Below are 15,087 nucleotides of genomic sequence, written 5' to 3'. Positions count from 1 at the left end.
ACAGAGCATGAACGGGGGAGGGGCAGAGAGAGAGGGAGACACAGAATCGGAAACAGGCTCCAGGCTCTGAGCCATCAGTCCAGAGCCTGACGCGGGGCTCGAACTCACGGACCGCGAGATCGTGACCTGGCTGAAGTCGGACGCTTAACCGACTGCGCCACCCAGGCGCCCCTAAATTCTGTCTTTAAATCCAATCAATTCAAAATTGATACAATTATACGTACCTAAGAGACACCTGACATAGTAAGGAATAAAATCTAATGTTAGCATCGATAATGGTCCTTTAATGCTACTATTCTCTTCAAAAGTTATTGAAAGAGTTGATAATTTTCAAGTAAATGTTTCCCTCCCAAAGTATAGCTCCTGTAGTATATATAGCTGGCTGTAAGACAGACTTACAGAAGTTTAAAAAAGCGTTCCTGATAATTGTTTCCCTGTCAAATTTAAATACAGAACTTAAAACAAACTCTAAAAATGAACTTATAGAAAAAAGAGAAATAACACACAGCATGTAAATATCCCTCTCACCATCTAGTTGAAATATTCAAATACTTAAGTCATGAGTCCATAAACAAACTTAAGTACTATAGAGTAAACGTAATAAAAAGAAAAGGAAGTCTCTCTTTACTGCAGCCTCCTGTCAGCACTAAAACAGGAACACTTCATCTCAGAAACAAAATCTAAACCCTTCACAGTTAGCATATTTTAACATATGGCTTAATGTTTCAGGGACTTTTTAGAACCAAAAATCTAAAAACAATTCTCAATAGCTGTAACAAAAACTAAAATGAGGCAAATTAAGTCTGAAAACAAAACAAAACAAAACACCCTAACCTTTTAGTTAAAATGGTCTCCAGATTTTTGATGTCCTTCCTTCCTAGGTTACATTCAATAGTTTCTGCATTCCTTTGCTCAACCATTTCAATAACAAAGAATGCTCTATGAACACCCCCCAACCCCCACTCAAAACATCACAAACTAATCTCACCACCAAAATTCAAAGAAAAACTCTTCACAGAAACATGTTCTAATAAGCCAAAGCAATCTATCTTTAAACTAAGGGGGAAAAATCAATTGTTTCCAAATATTACTTTGATGATTATATAATTTTTAAAGACAGCACAGCAGTTTTGGGGAACAGCTAAAACAACTTACAGGATTTGTGAAGAAATGGAAAAATGAGTTCTAGTTTTGCACAGTTCCAATCCAGCACAATCTGGGGATAGTGTTCAGTCTTTAATTACAGACTGAGAGGTTTCAGTGGAACCTCTTCAAAGTGTATTCCCCACTGCTGCATCCACTGAGGCAGGAATCTCGCTGCAATCACTAGGTGTCTTGACCTCCAGCCAACCATGACTTTGCACTCACCTTAGCTCTTCCTCCGGTAACCCATTTAGTCTCACACTATCGGGGCGATCTCGTCTTCTCCGGTAGAGACCTGAGTGGGACAGCTCTTTAAGCTGTAATGCAGTCATACTTCTCTCTACACATCAGTTATTGACAGTCTGAAGCATTTATGCCGAGCAGCGTGGCTGCTAGGGCTCAGAACGAACGTGTCTCTTGCCGGGACTTTAGTACACCTGACCAGAGTTGGAAACCTCCAGGCAAGCCGGGCTAAGCACAGCTTCCTGTTTCTCTGTTGGTACACACCCTCCTCAGCAAGGCCTGGCCTGCCTTATCTCTGGGCCTTGCACCTTGGGGGAGGGGATGGAGGGAGGTGTCAGGGACCTGGGTCTCACGTGTTTACTAATAAGCAAAGTTTAATTGTTATGAATAATCACACCAATTCCTTTATAAATCTTTCCAGCATCATTCTGAATTAAAATTAGGCTAAAAAGCTCCAGTAGGGTAATGACTAAAGGGTCCTGCCCTATTTTATTTGCCAGGAAATGCACGAAGACTCCACAAGCAGCTGTCAGTATAAAGAAGTGCCTGGTCATCAAGAGCTCTTTGGGGTATTTTCCTTTTAAAAAAAAAAAAGGCACAATTGTGAGAGAAACAGTGCAATTCCTCCCTTTCCCCATTCTATCTGAAATCCTTTTTAGAAAGGAAGCGTCTTTTCCCCCCTAGATGTTACTCAAAAATTCATAACTGAAAGGAACGTGGTTTCTTCTATCAACCTCCATTCAGTGATTTTCTAAATCTGTAACTACCTATTCTAAAAATTCCCTCTCATCAAATATGCACCTCAGTGTAATCAACACTGTCTGCCTAAAGGTGTTTTGGGTGCCTATGCAGCCCTAGTAGATGCACATTTGACACCAGATGGTGACAAAGATAGAAAGGGGCTCTGTTTTAGTGTGTGTGGGGTATAGGTGAGTGTTTGCAAGAGGTTCGCAAATAATGGAGGACAAATAACATGGAGCAAGTCTTTACTGTTACAGTTCCAAATGATGTTAGTGCAACAGCATGTAGGATTGTAGCCTCCAGTTCTGATTCAGTTCCACTCAGTATACAGCACTGTCTCACAGATATAGGCTAGAGCCTTGGCAACTTCTTAGCCAATAGTTTGACTTTATGGTTTCAATAATTTCTCCTTGAGTGATCTGTATCAACCTCCTTCCCTTCTAAAATCCCCTCAACAAGAGCACAGAGAAATGTCTCTGAAACTTCTTTTTGCATCAAGGGTTAAAGAATTAACATATTCCCCTGAGAGTATCTATATTATAAATACAAATATTAAGGCACCCACAAGGAAGATGGGGGTCCATATCTTACTCCTTCACCCAGGACACGCAGATGTTAGCTCCCTTCAGGGCCACAATTGTCACCTTGGCTCCACCACCCCAGCGGAAAACAGACAACTTACAGCTGCCATCAAAATGTAACATACATTTTTTAATTATTTTTTTTAATGTTTATTTTTGAGAAAGAGACAGAGTGTGAGTAGGGGAGGAGCAGAGAGAGGGAGACACAGAATCCAAAGCAGGCTCTAGGCTCCAAGCTGTCAGCACAGAGCCTGACACAGGGCTTGAACTCAAGAACCACATGATCATGACCTGAGCCGAAGTTGGACACTCAATCTACTGAGCCACCCAGGCGCCGCCAAAATGTAACATGCTTTTTTTTTTTTTTTTTTTTTTGAAAGAGAGCACAAGCAGGGGAAGGGAAGAGAAAGAGAGGGAGAGAGAGAGAATCCTAACCAGGCTCCACACTGTCAGAGCAGAGACCAACACGGGGTTCAAACTCATGAACTGAGAGATCATGACCTGAGCTGAAACAAATGGGCAGACACTTAACTGACTGAGCCACCCAGGTGCCCGATAACACACACTTTTAAAGATTCAAGGAAGAAATTACTAATTTTGTTGTTAACACTAGATTTAAATAGTTGTGAAACATGTAAAAGAATCAAGTGACAAATGTTATCTCTTTCAAAAAGGGTAATACTGGAGGCCTCTGGGGAACTTGGGGACAGTAGCAGAAGAAAGCCTTTCTATTACCAAATTCTGTTCAGAACTTTGGATATTCTGCCTATTCAAAAATAAATAAAAAATACATATGTCTTTACATATGTCTTTTGTACAAAGCCCTAGGATCCTACTGAGACCTAAAATACAGAAAAGGTTGAAGTTTACCATAACAAACATAAAATTAGGATTCCTAAAGTGTCTAATTCTTACAGTTTTGTTAAAACAGATGTGAAAAACAAATGAAGAGAAACCACCAATTCTGTTTCTTTTCACTCTAGGCACCACTCTAGATGCTTGATGAATACAATACAAATTAATATTATATTCACTACAAACACAGAGACCTTGACATTGTTTTTTCCTTTTTCAAGTTTTTATTTAAATTCCATTTAGTTAACATAGAGTGTAATATTACTTTCAAGAAAGCTCAACATTAAATAGGACTTGTTTCTATAGAAAGATATAAATAACAGAGTTTGATTTTTAAAAGAGCTTTAAAAAAAGTAATGCAGCATGCTGACAAGGAAAAAGTGCTTGGCAACTACTAAAGGTTAACGAGACAGGAAACACCTAACTGTGTAGGACGAATCCTGTATTTGATGAGTCTAAGGTTAAAGGATGTGAACAGAAAAAAAAAAGTTCCCAAGCTATATAACAAACAAACTGAAACAGTTCTTGCTCTCTGACTTTTAAAATGGTTGTAATGAGGGGTGCCTGGGTGGCTCAGTTGGTTAACCATCGGACTTCAGCTCAGGTCATGATCTTGCGGTTCGTGAGTTAGAGCCCCACATCCAGCTCTCTGCTGTCAGCACAGAGCCTGCTTCTGATCCTTTGTCCCCTATGCCACTCTGGTGCCCCTCCCCGTGTTCATTCGTTCTCATTTTCCCTCTCCCTCTCTCTCTCCCCCCCCCATCTCCCAAAAAATAAATAAGCACTTAAAAAAAATTTATAAAATGGTTGTAATGACAAATAGGAATTTCAGTAAATGAATGCTTAAGGTCTAACGAAATTGTCACAACCAAGTAAAACTAAATTCTGGGGCTGAAGGTAAAGCTCTCTCACATAGTCTCTAGCACCCCTTTGGATGTGCTCTCAGATTTTATTGAGCTATAAGTAGAACCAGCACTACGATACACGCTGGGAACCCACACAATTTCTGAATAGGAAATTCACAAATGCCACAATACACACCATTGACCAAGCAGCTCACGGGATAGCCAGATTATCAACTCCTCTCCTCACAACGGTGTTCCTGAACTTCATTCAGCACCAAGGGAGGGAGAGCCCACCCCTGGAACACACAACAGGGCGGTGTCAGCAAAAGTGGCCTCATGTCTTCATCTTTTTTTTGTTAACTTTTATACTTTTCCATAGAAACAGAGCTCTCAGTTGTGCCCTCTGTTGACAGCACAGAGGGAGGCCTGTGCCAGTGCATTTTCTGTGGGTCTCTATACAGGGAAATAGTTCATTCTGCACTCCAAACAATCTCTGAGGACCAATGTGGAATACTCCTCTCTCATACTCCTATACAGCATCACTCACCTGGGATTCTGCCTCTTCTCAGAGGCTTCCAGGCATCAAGTGTTCACTACCAGGCAGCACTCCAGAACTCCCAGAGCTTTCCTCAGCCCCCATGCCCAGTGGTTGTTAAGGAGCAACAGCTCACAAAAGTTGTTAAGGTGAAGCATCTTCTATCCCACTTTCAATACAGTACAGTTGGGCTGTGAACCTGATTACAACTTTTGTTCACTTGTCTCCAAACTGTTAGGTTCTCTTTGAATCCGTACTTTGACTCCTGGCATAATTAGATATCTGTTCCAGCTTAACGTCATCAGAATAGCTGATAATATCTTTTATAAATTTAAGCCCTTTATTGAGATGACTAAATACAAAGTTCTACAGAGCCTCACACAAGGCTAACATCTAACCCAGTGGTTTTTCACCTTTCAGAAGGTCAGGAACCTTTTATGAACCTGACAAAAGTTAATGACTCAGAAAATGCATGTGAACACAAAGTTTTATCATCATTTCGGGGAAACGATAGATTCTTCAGAAGCCAACAGATGGACTTTACCTTGGATCTTCTGATTTGCACTGATCTTCCCCTTCTCTGGAAACCTGCAACACCACGGTGTAGGATTTTGGATCTCATCTGTTCAATAAGTTTTCACTCAGTGCTCTGCACTGGGCTAGGCACTGTTTCAGAAGAGTTCCTTTGTCTCCCCTTAACGTCTCCGAACCAATCTTTCTTCCACTTATCTTACCCTCTTCCAATCTATCCTCCAAATTTCAAAGTGCTCTTTAAATTTTTTTGTTTCTTTATTTTTGAGAGAGAGAGAGAGAGAGTGAGCAGGGGAGGGACAGAGAGGAAGAAAGAGAATTCCAAGCAGGCTGGATTTCATGAACCATGAGATCACGACCTGAGCTGAAATCAAGTTAGATGCTTAACCAACTGAGTCATTCCGGTGCCCCGTCAAAGTGTTCTTTTAAAATATCATGTATTGATCCTGCTGAAAAACTCTTGACTGGCTCACTGCCATGGGGCGCCAAGTGAACCCTGCTGAGCCCATGCCCTCCCACACTTGCACTGAATTCCGGGAGGTTCCCAGGACAGGCATCACTTCCTCTCACCTCCTGGCCTTTTCACATGCAGCTTTATAAGACTAGAAGATGGACCAACTCCTAATCATCCCACTACGACTCAGTGCAAGGATCATCACTTATAAGAAGCATTTCTAGACCCTAAGCACCCACAGTTCCCTTTCTGTTGTTCCGAGTGCCTTCCCCTGGCAACTGTGCTTCTGTCCTCATAATCACACAGCCTCACAACAGGTTGCTTCTCTACCCACCTCTCCCCTTAGCATAACAGGTCTGTGAGGGTAGTAATGTATCAGATCATTTACAACTGTGTCTACAAGACCAGATACATGGTAGACGTTTGCATTATTTAAATAAGTTCTTTGATTTAGTGGTTCAACCAATTGATTTTGACAGCCTAATCACTTTACAGTGCTACTTATGAGATTTTGAAACTTTTTTTTTTTTGCATTTGACATTCAACATTACCTAAATGAGATTTTTAAAAGGCACACCTATTCTATACTTTTACAAAAATTTACTTTCTTGGTGATACTGTAAAAAGTCAAAAGCTTTTGTAGAGTTGAACAGTACCTCCCACGGTATAAACACTTCCCACTTGGGACTGGAATAAAAAAAAAAATTTAGCCTAGATTTTTACCCATACCTGACATGATCTAGTTTTTCTAAGTTGAAGTATAATTCACATACAGTCTAATACTAGGTTTGGGCGTACATATAATGACTCAACAATTCTATACATTACTCAGTGCTCATCATGATAAGTGTACTCCTATAACATAGTCCAGGTTTTAGTGTACTTGGTCTAAGTACTCCTTCAGGCACGAAAGGGTAAAGAAACCTAGTTAAACATCAAACTTCTAAAACTGATCATTAGTATTACTAAACTGTGAATCTTTCTCCTACACAGAAATAAGACAGCGACAAACCAGATTCCATGGCAGAGTTAAGTGGGCCTCATTAGCAGTAACTTTTGTACTAGCTACTAAGAGCCTGTAAACTGGCTGAGCAGTTGTACATTTCCAGGCCATTTATTTCCTTGTGTGACACATAATAAGAGAATAATTTTATGTTTCGCAACTAATTTTGAACTTAATGAAAATGAATCCTTTTTAAAATTTTATCTTATGAATAATCATTTACAGGGGAAAGCAAAGTCTCTAGTAAAGTAAGAATATCGTCCTTTCTCACTATGTCTAACACATTCATTTCCTAAATATTTATCAGCCCTGCTATCTCTCTAAATGAGACCTCTCTAGAGTGCTCTGGGCTATCAATATGCAGGAAGGACGCAGTACTGAAAACAGATCTGCTGCTTAAGAGTTCTAACTCTAACATGCCATCATAAGTAGGTTGAAGATGAAATTAACTAGAACAAAGAATATGGGAAGGCAGAATAAACTGCCTAAAAAACCAGGCCAGAGTCAAAAAAAAAAAAAAAATCACCAAAAAAACGATGCCATTCATAAGGAGATGACACCACAACAAGTCCCTCTGAATTTTTTCCTTAATCAGCTTTTCTGTAACTCAAGCTGGACACACCTGAGTGGACAGCCTGACCTGTCATCAGAGGCTTGTGAGAACTTCACTGCATCGTTCCGAGCCAGACACACACTGAAGTTTCTCTCATGACCAACAACATGAGGTCATCTGCAGTACTTTGTTAGATAATTAAAGACTGTTCTCAAAAGATGCTGTCAAAATATGGTGAATTCTATTTCCAAAGGAATTTGAAATAAAATTTCAAGTAACTTATCCCATCCACATTTTGAAAGGGCTAAGTACGGGGTAAGTTGGTGTAAGGGTACAAGAAAGAAACCAGAAATATTCCATGTTTGTCAGTCTTCTTGCTATGCTTGACATATAAGCACACAGGAAGTCATTTCACTATGAAAATCCTCAATTTTTCCATTTAGAAACACAAGAAACCAAATTAGATGATATCACTGGTCTTTCCCCTATATTAAAAGGACTTGATTTTAAGAAAGGACCTGAGTAACATGATATGCCAATGTCGACTAAGTTCTGACACAGCACACTTTACCCCTAATGATTGCATTAGTGAGAAATTCCATTGCTGAGTAAATTAGGAACACAAGGGTCAGGATTTATACATAAGCTCTTCAACAAGTATTGCCTGGAGTCCTACCATATGTCAGATCCTCAGTGTAGAGGCAGGAACAGAGGAGAAAGATACTGAGCATCTTTGAACTTTTCTTGATTGTTCTTTCCCTGTGTACTTTCTCTTTGGGAGAAAAGAACTATTCCAAAAGTAAGATCTAATGAAAATATAAAATGCCATGAAAAGGCATACTGATCATCCCAGCCCCAAAACACATCTGCTGCAAAACCAGAGAATACTCCTCAACAGAGCCCTGAGACCATAGGGAAGGAATAAGGAAGTAGGTGTCTGCAGGAGGACTGCACTTTTCCTCCAGAGCATAAATTATTTAAAAAAAATTTTTTTTAACGTTTATTTATTTTTGAGACAGAGAGAGACAAAGCATGAATGGGGGAGGGTCACGGAGAGGGAGACACAGAATCTGAAACAGGCTCCAGGCTCTGAGCTGTCAGCACAGAGCCCGACGTGGGGCTCGAACTCACGGACTGCGAGATCATAACCTGAGCCGAAGTCGGCCGCTTAACCAACTGAGCCACCCAGTTGAGCATAAATTATAATGTTGGTACCTCATTTGATGCACTAAACATGTTTTTGGAAAACGGAGTGTAAGATTAAACTTTTTTAGGGGCGCCTGGGTGGCGCAGTCGGTTAAGCGTCCGACTTCAGCCAGGTCACGATCTCGCGGTCCGTGAGTTCGAGCCCCGCGTCAGGCTCTGGGCTGATGGCTCGGAGCCTGGAGCCTGTTTCCGGTTCTGTGTCTCCCTCTCTCTCTGCCCCTCCCCCGTTCATGCTATGTCTCTCTCTGTCCCAAAAATAAAAAAAAAAAAAAAAAAAAAACGTTGAAAAAGAAAAAAAAAAAAGATTAAACTTTTTTAACAGAGTAATTTTTTTTTTTCTACTTTTTTTTTTTTTTATTTATTTATTTTTGGGACAGAGAGACAGAGCATGAACGGGGGAGGGGCAGAGAGAGAGGGAGACACAGAATCGGAAACAGGCTCCAGGCTCCGAGCCATCAGCCCAGAGCCCGACGCGGGGCTCGAACTCACGGACCGCGAGATCGTGACCTGGCTGAAGTCGGACGCTTAACCGACTGCGCCACCCAGGCGCCCCTAACAGAGTAATTTTTAATTCTCTAAGGAAACTTGTTTTAAAAAGAAATCCTACTGGTAATATTTCAACAAAGGGAGCTTTTCTGAAAATAAAATTTTTCACACATTCAACCTAAGACATATGTTTTAATATAACTTTTTATAACATTGCTATAAATATTATTTCTACTCTTTCTACTTGTCCACCTTATACCTCGATATGTGCTGAGCCTGTTTCTAAACTAAACTCTCATTTTAAAAAATCCAATAGGTGAAGTACTTGTGTGTGAGAGGAGGAAAGAAACAGTTATTTCCACATTCCAAGAGAGTCAGTCACGAGCCAGGAATTTTGATCTTCTGAGAACCTGGAAGAAGAAATACAGTTCTGCTCCCTGCCCTGGAATTCAAGAGGCGTGTCATAAAAAATAAACCACAATACCTGCCTTACCCCAGTATAGGATTCATTACAACAGTTAGCACTGTCAACACATCAACTTTTATATCAAAACTGTTTTCACCAAGTTCTCAAAATATTTCCAGGTTCTGTATAAATTCTAATCTCAAAGGCAACATAAAAAAATTTGTGTCGCCTCATTTCTAACGTCAGTGTCATCTCTTCACTTACTGTTATTTTTTTCTCCCTAGCTCAGATAAAAGTTCAATTCCATGACAAAAAAAGAATTTAAAATTTTAAGAAAGCTCTAAAGACATAATTATTTCAATAAGGACAATATTTCCTACATAGTTTTACCATTTGAGAGTGACTGATGACAATTATTTGCTACAAAAAGGTATTCACGATATAGTACTTTGTGAAAAAAGAGTTGAGGACACTGCCCACTGCTTCCATTTTACATGAAAGACTACATATGTATACACCATGTATGTATGCACATCCACACATCCACAAACACCAGAGAGTCTGGAAGAGTATATACCTTCCAAAATATCTCTGGTGGGCAGTATTTGAAAAGATTCAAAATTATTTTTTCTTGTGGACTGTCTATATCTTCTAAGTTTTCTACAACAGAAAAATATAGTTCTATTTAATAAGGAACCGAAATTTAAAATGCTTGAGGTAACGAAGAGAAAAATTAAGATCCATTATCCCATCTTCCAAAGGGATTTCTAATCAAATCAGGAAGAAAGGACACCTCAGAAACCCTCAATATATATAATGAAATATGGATGCATCCTCTAGAGTGGGTCGGGTTTGAGTGGGAACAGCAGTACAGAAGAGGATTTGGGGAGAGGTAAGTGGACGGCACTCCAGGTGGAGGAAACATCAGTGCAATGTGATTGAGAGATATGTCAAGAGGAAAGTGAGACTGACAAAGCAGTGGATCTTCTAAGCCAGGACCACAGCTTTCAAGGTAGCACAAAAAAAAAAAAGGAAAGCCATGTACAGAGGATCTCATTACCCAAGTGTAAGATGAGGGTCCAGCTGAAGCTGTTCATGGGAATGAGAAGGGGACAGGCACAGACAACATTACATCAGGACTGATGCGCAGGGCTCAGCAAAAGGGCACAGAAGAGTGTGCTGTGACCGCCCCAAGGCAATCATTGCACACTGAGAGAGCCCCAAACATGTGGCAAGTCCTGCTCTAAGACCAGGGACCCACTGTCCTTGTGGGGCTTGCAGTCTACTGCTGGTACTAGTACTAATCATACAATCACACAAATACAGATTTAAAAACGTGTCAAATGACAGAAGAATAGGGTACCATGAGAATGCTTACAGCAAGGAGTGGAGAGGGATGGCAGGGAAACATTTTCTGAAACGGAAACATTACCCCCAAAAGCTGGGATCTGATACCCCCCAAACCCAAAAGGTATGAAGTCACTAAAGGCAAGAGGGCCCAAGGTGTGGGGAGCATTCGTGGAAACAGGGTCAGTTGATAGAGACCCAGGGCCAGGAGGAAAGGAAATCCCACCTTGTGGCTAAAGGGGAGTGCTGGCAGGTGAGGTGAGAGACAGGCAGTGGCATGGCATCTTTTAACCTAAGAGTGAAGGGAAGCCACCATACTGTTAAACAAGGGCCCAACACGATCAAATCTGTTCCACAAAGATTGCTCTCACAGTGGCATGTGGGGAGGGTGGATTTTAAGGAGCAAGTGGGGACAATCATGGAGGCAGTGCAGGGAAGAGATAACAGCCTGAGCTATAGTGGTATGAGAGGAATTTAGGAGGTAATGGAGAGGCCGGGGTAGGAGAGGCAGTAAGCACTGACACTGTTAACATCTCCCCATATTCTTTTTGTGATGAAGCAATAACACTGACCTGGGGAAATACAGCAAGAGCTGTACTTCATGTTGCTTTAATCTTGTTCACAGAGAGGCAGGCATTTTAAACCTACTTTGAATCTGATAAATAGTTTTTAGAGAGTGTTTACAAAAGAAAAAGCTGGGACACAAAAATGTTTACCTCACAAAGTTCAAAGTCTCCCAACTCTCTAATATGGTTGATCATTACTACAACAGAGGGGTCTAAGTGCCTACCAAGCACCCTGTGCTTACTATCTAGTTTAATGTTCATCTCAGTCCTATGAGGTGTGTATCACTCTTCCCGTTTTGCAGATGAAGTTACGAAGTGTTAAAACAGTTAAATGTCTCTTCAAAATTTTATTTTATTTATTTATTTATTCTTCTTCTCTTTTTTTTTAGAGACAGAGAGTGTGAGCCGGGGAGAGGGGCAGGAGAGAGAGACAGAGAGAGAGAGAATCCACGCTCAGTGTAGTGCCCCTTGTGGGGCTCGATCCCATGACATTGGGACCATGACCTGAACCAAAATCAAGAGTCGGATGCTCAAATGACTGAGTCACTTAGCACCCCGGTAGTTAAATGTCTTGACCAAACAACATAACCAATAAGGCAGATAATGTGGATCCCAACCCAAGTTTACCTGACTCAAATGTTCCTGTTTTGCCAATGACTACACTGTCTCTGGGCCCCCAAATGCTCTCCTCACAGATCATCAAAAGGTCACTCTGAACTAGAACTGCCTTTCAATACTGATAAATCTAACCCAGGAAGCTTCTGGAAAGCTCAGGACCCTGACAGGCACAGGTGCCCTGAGGAAAAGTCCCAGACTATAAACATAGACTAGAGACAGCTGGCCCACACTTTCCATCCCTGGAAATGAAAAGTAGTCTAGTTAGGCTCTAGATGAATACTGTGAATGGGGAGTCTGAGGATTTGGAAAGAGACCTATAGTGCACTCCTGTACAATACTCACTAATACATATCTTCCTCCTCAGCTAATTTTCTCCCACCAGTCCAGAAGTAAAGGCCTGTGAAAGAAAGGAGTCAAATTGGTAGTCTTAAATTTAACTGAACTCCTGGATTCCTTTGAGTTCTGCAGGTTGAAATTACCAATGCTGCCTTACTTCCTTGCAGAGTACATGTGATGACTCAATGTTTCCATGAGTTCTGGAAAAAAAAAGGCAAAACTTCTAATGAATACAGGTTTCCTCTAACAGAGCAAGTCTGCTGAAACCATGTAGACTGTTACATGGCAACAAGGGAGGCTCTGGAAGCAACTGAGACAACACAGCGACGTTAGGAGGGTGTGGGTGCAGGAAGAGGCACTGAGAATATGACCAAGCCCATTTTAATTCCTTTGAGAGCACTTCATGCCATAAACAAATGTTAGTGTTTAAGCCATACAAACCACCTGCTTCTGGTACCTTATAAAGGAGGCTATTTCAAAACACAAACCAATCACTACATGAGAATAATAAAGAAAAAAAAGTATGCAGTTTTATTCCCCAATCCTGATATTAAGAAATCCCTGTAAAGCCATATTTGGTCTCCACATACTAGAGAAATATGTTCTACTGAACAAAAATTCTTAAGATAGAGGTGAAATGCCTAAAACTTACTGAGATCCGTATCACACAAAGCAAAGGAACTCATCTCTTAGCAAACTCATCTCTCCCCTACCATGGGACCCAGCTTCTTCCCTGACATTCACTGTGATTTAGGAAATAATACCTCTGTTAAGAGCTATATTTACTGAGTGCTTACTATGTGCCAGGCATGTTCTGCAAGCATTTATCAAATTTATATTCTGCAGTGATACAATAAAGTAAATAATACTATTATTCCCATTTTAAAGATGCTGAAACTGGGGTAGCAGTACATGTAATCTGTCCAAGATCATACAATTTTTATGTGATTAAGAATTTGAAACCTTATGCTTGGTTTTAAATCATGCTTTTAACCATTACAGTGTGCTGCCCCCTAGCCAGAAAATGGCTATTCTTCTCAACAGTAGAAGAGAGCTTACGATCAGAAATTACTTTAAAATTCAACCAAGGCTAATAAACACAAGGTAGTATCCTGGACAGGATGCTGAAATAGACAAAAAGACACTATGAAGGTGATGAAAGATCTTAACAAGAGAGGAAACTGGGTGAGAGGTATAGACTGAATGCTCTATCTTTGCAACTTTCCCATAAATCTAACATTATTCTAAAAATAAAAGTTTAAAAAATTCAAAATGATAATTCAACATGACAAGAGAGCTAGTATCTCCAAAAAAGTAATTACAAGAAAGAAAAATGGGGAAGGGGTTTTCCTCCAAATTAAAATAAATTTAAGAGACATAACAATCAAATGTATTAATAAGTATGGACTTTGTTTAGATCCTGGTTCAAACAAACCAACTGTAAAGGAATATTCTTAGGATAGGTGGTAAAATTTGACCAGGGACTGGGTATTGGTTGATACCAAAGATTTATCACTCACTCAGTTAGATGTAATAATAGCACATGTTTATATAAGAAAATGACCATATTATCAGAGACTAATTCTGAAGTGTATCGAGATCAACTGACCTAATGTCTGGGATTTGCTTTTAAATAAGTAAATTAAGAGAGAAAAAAGACCCCAATAGCCAAAGCAATCTTGAGAAAGAAGAACAAAGCTGATCTCAAACTACATTACAAAGCTACAGTAATCAAAACAGTATGGTATTGGCATAAAAACAGACACATAGTTCAATGGAACAGAATAGAGAGCCCAGAAACAAACCCATGAATTTATGGTCAGTTAATTTATGACAAAGGAGCCAAGAACATACAACGGGGACAGGAAAGTCTCCTCAGTAAATGGTGCTGGGAAAACTGAACAGTTACATGCAAAGAATGGCACTAGACCACTCCCTTATACCACACACACACACACACACACACACACAAAACTAACTCAAATGGTTTAAAGACTGAAACATAAGACCTAAAACCATAAAACTCCTAGAAGTAAACATAGGTAGTAAGCTCCCTCACATCATCTTTGCAATGATTTTTTAAAAATAAAATTTAATGTGTATTTATTTTTGAGAGACACACACACACACACACACAGCGTGAGCAGGTTGGGCAGAGACAGAGGGAGACACAGAATCTGAAGCAGGCTTCAGGCTCTGAGCTGTCAGCACAGAGCCTCATGCAGGGCCTGAACTCATGAACTGTGAGACCGTGACCTGAGCCGAAGTGGGACACTTACCCGACTGAGCCACCCTGGTGCCCCATGCAATGATTTTTAAAATTTGAAACCAAAAGTCAAAGGCATGGGAAGCAAAAATAAACAAGTGGTATTACATCAAACTAAAAAGCTTCTGCACAGCAAAGAAAACCATCAACAAAATGAAAGGGCAACCTACCAAATGGGAGAAAATATTGGAAATCATACATCTCATGAGGTTTAATATCCAAAACATAAGAACTCACACAAGTCAACAGCAAATAAAACAATCTGATTTAAAAATAGGGGGAGGGGTGGCAGTGCACCTGGGTGGCTCAGTTGGTTAAGAATCTGATTTCGGCTCAGGTCACGATCTCATAGTTCATGGGTTCAAGCCCTGC

The 15,087-nt window shown here is 40.3% G+C and overlaps 1 protein-coding gene across 9 annotated transcripts in view; it reads right to left on the bottom strand.

Moving 5' to 3' along the window:
• LIMS1 (LIM zinc finger domain containing 1) overlaps positions 1-15,087 on the bottom strand; it is a 157,993-nt gene that overhangs the window by 68,783 nt on the left and 74,123 nt on the right. Inside the window, exon 1 of one of the 9 annotated variants that reach the window (XM_058684626.1) lies at positions 1,369-1,855. The exons of 6 other annotated variants lie outside the window; for them this stretch is intronic. In XM_058684626.1, the coding sequence (XP_058540609.1) occupies positions 1,369-1,475 (107 nt within the window). In that variant the 5' untranslated portion in view covers positions 1,476-1,855. Of the gene's footprint in view, positions 1-1,368; positions 1,856-15,087 lie in introns of those variants that run through there. 2 more of the 9 variants (XM_058684623.1, XM_058684624.1) reach the window with 2 other exon arrangements.

This window comes from Neofelis nebulosa, chromosome 9, assembly GCF_028018385.1.
Source record: "Neofelis nebulosa isolate mNeoNeb1 chromosome 9, mNeoNeb1.pri, whole genome shotgun sequence".
Taxonomy (NCBI): Eukaryota; Metazoa; Chordata; class Mammalia; order Carnivora; family Felidae; genus Neofelis; species Neofelis nebulosa.
Note: the sequence above shows the minus strand (reverse complement) of the source record. Positions and strands in the feature narration are given on the sequence as shown.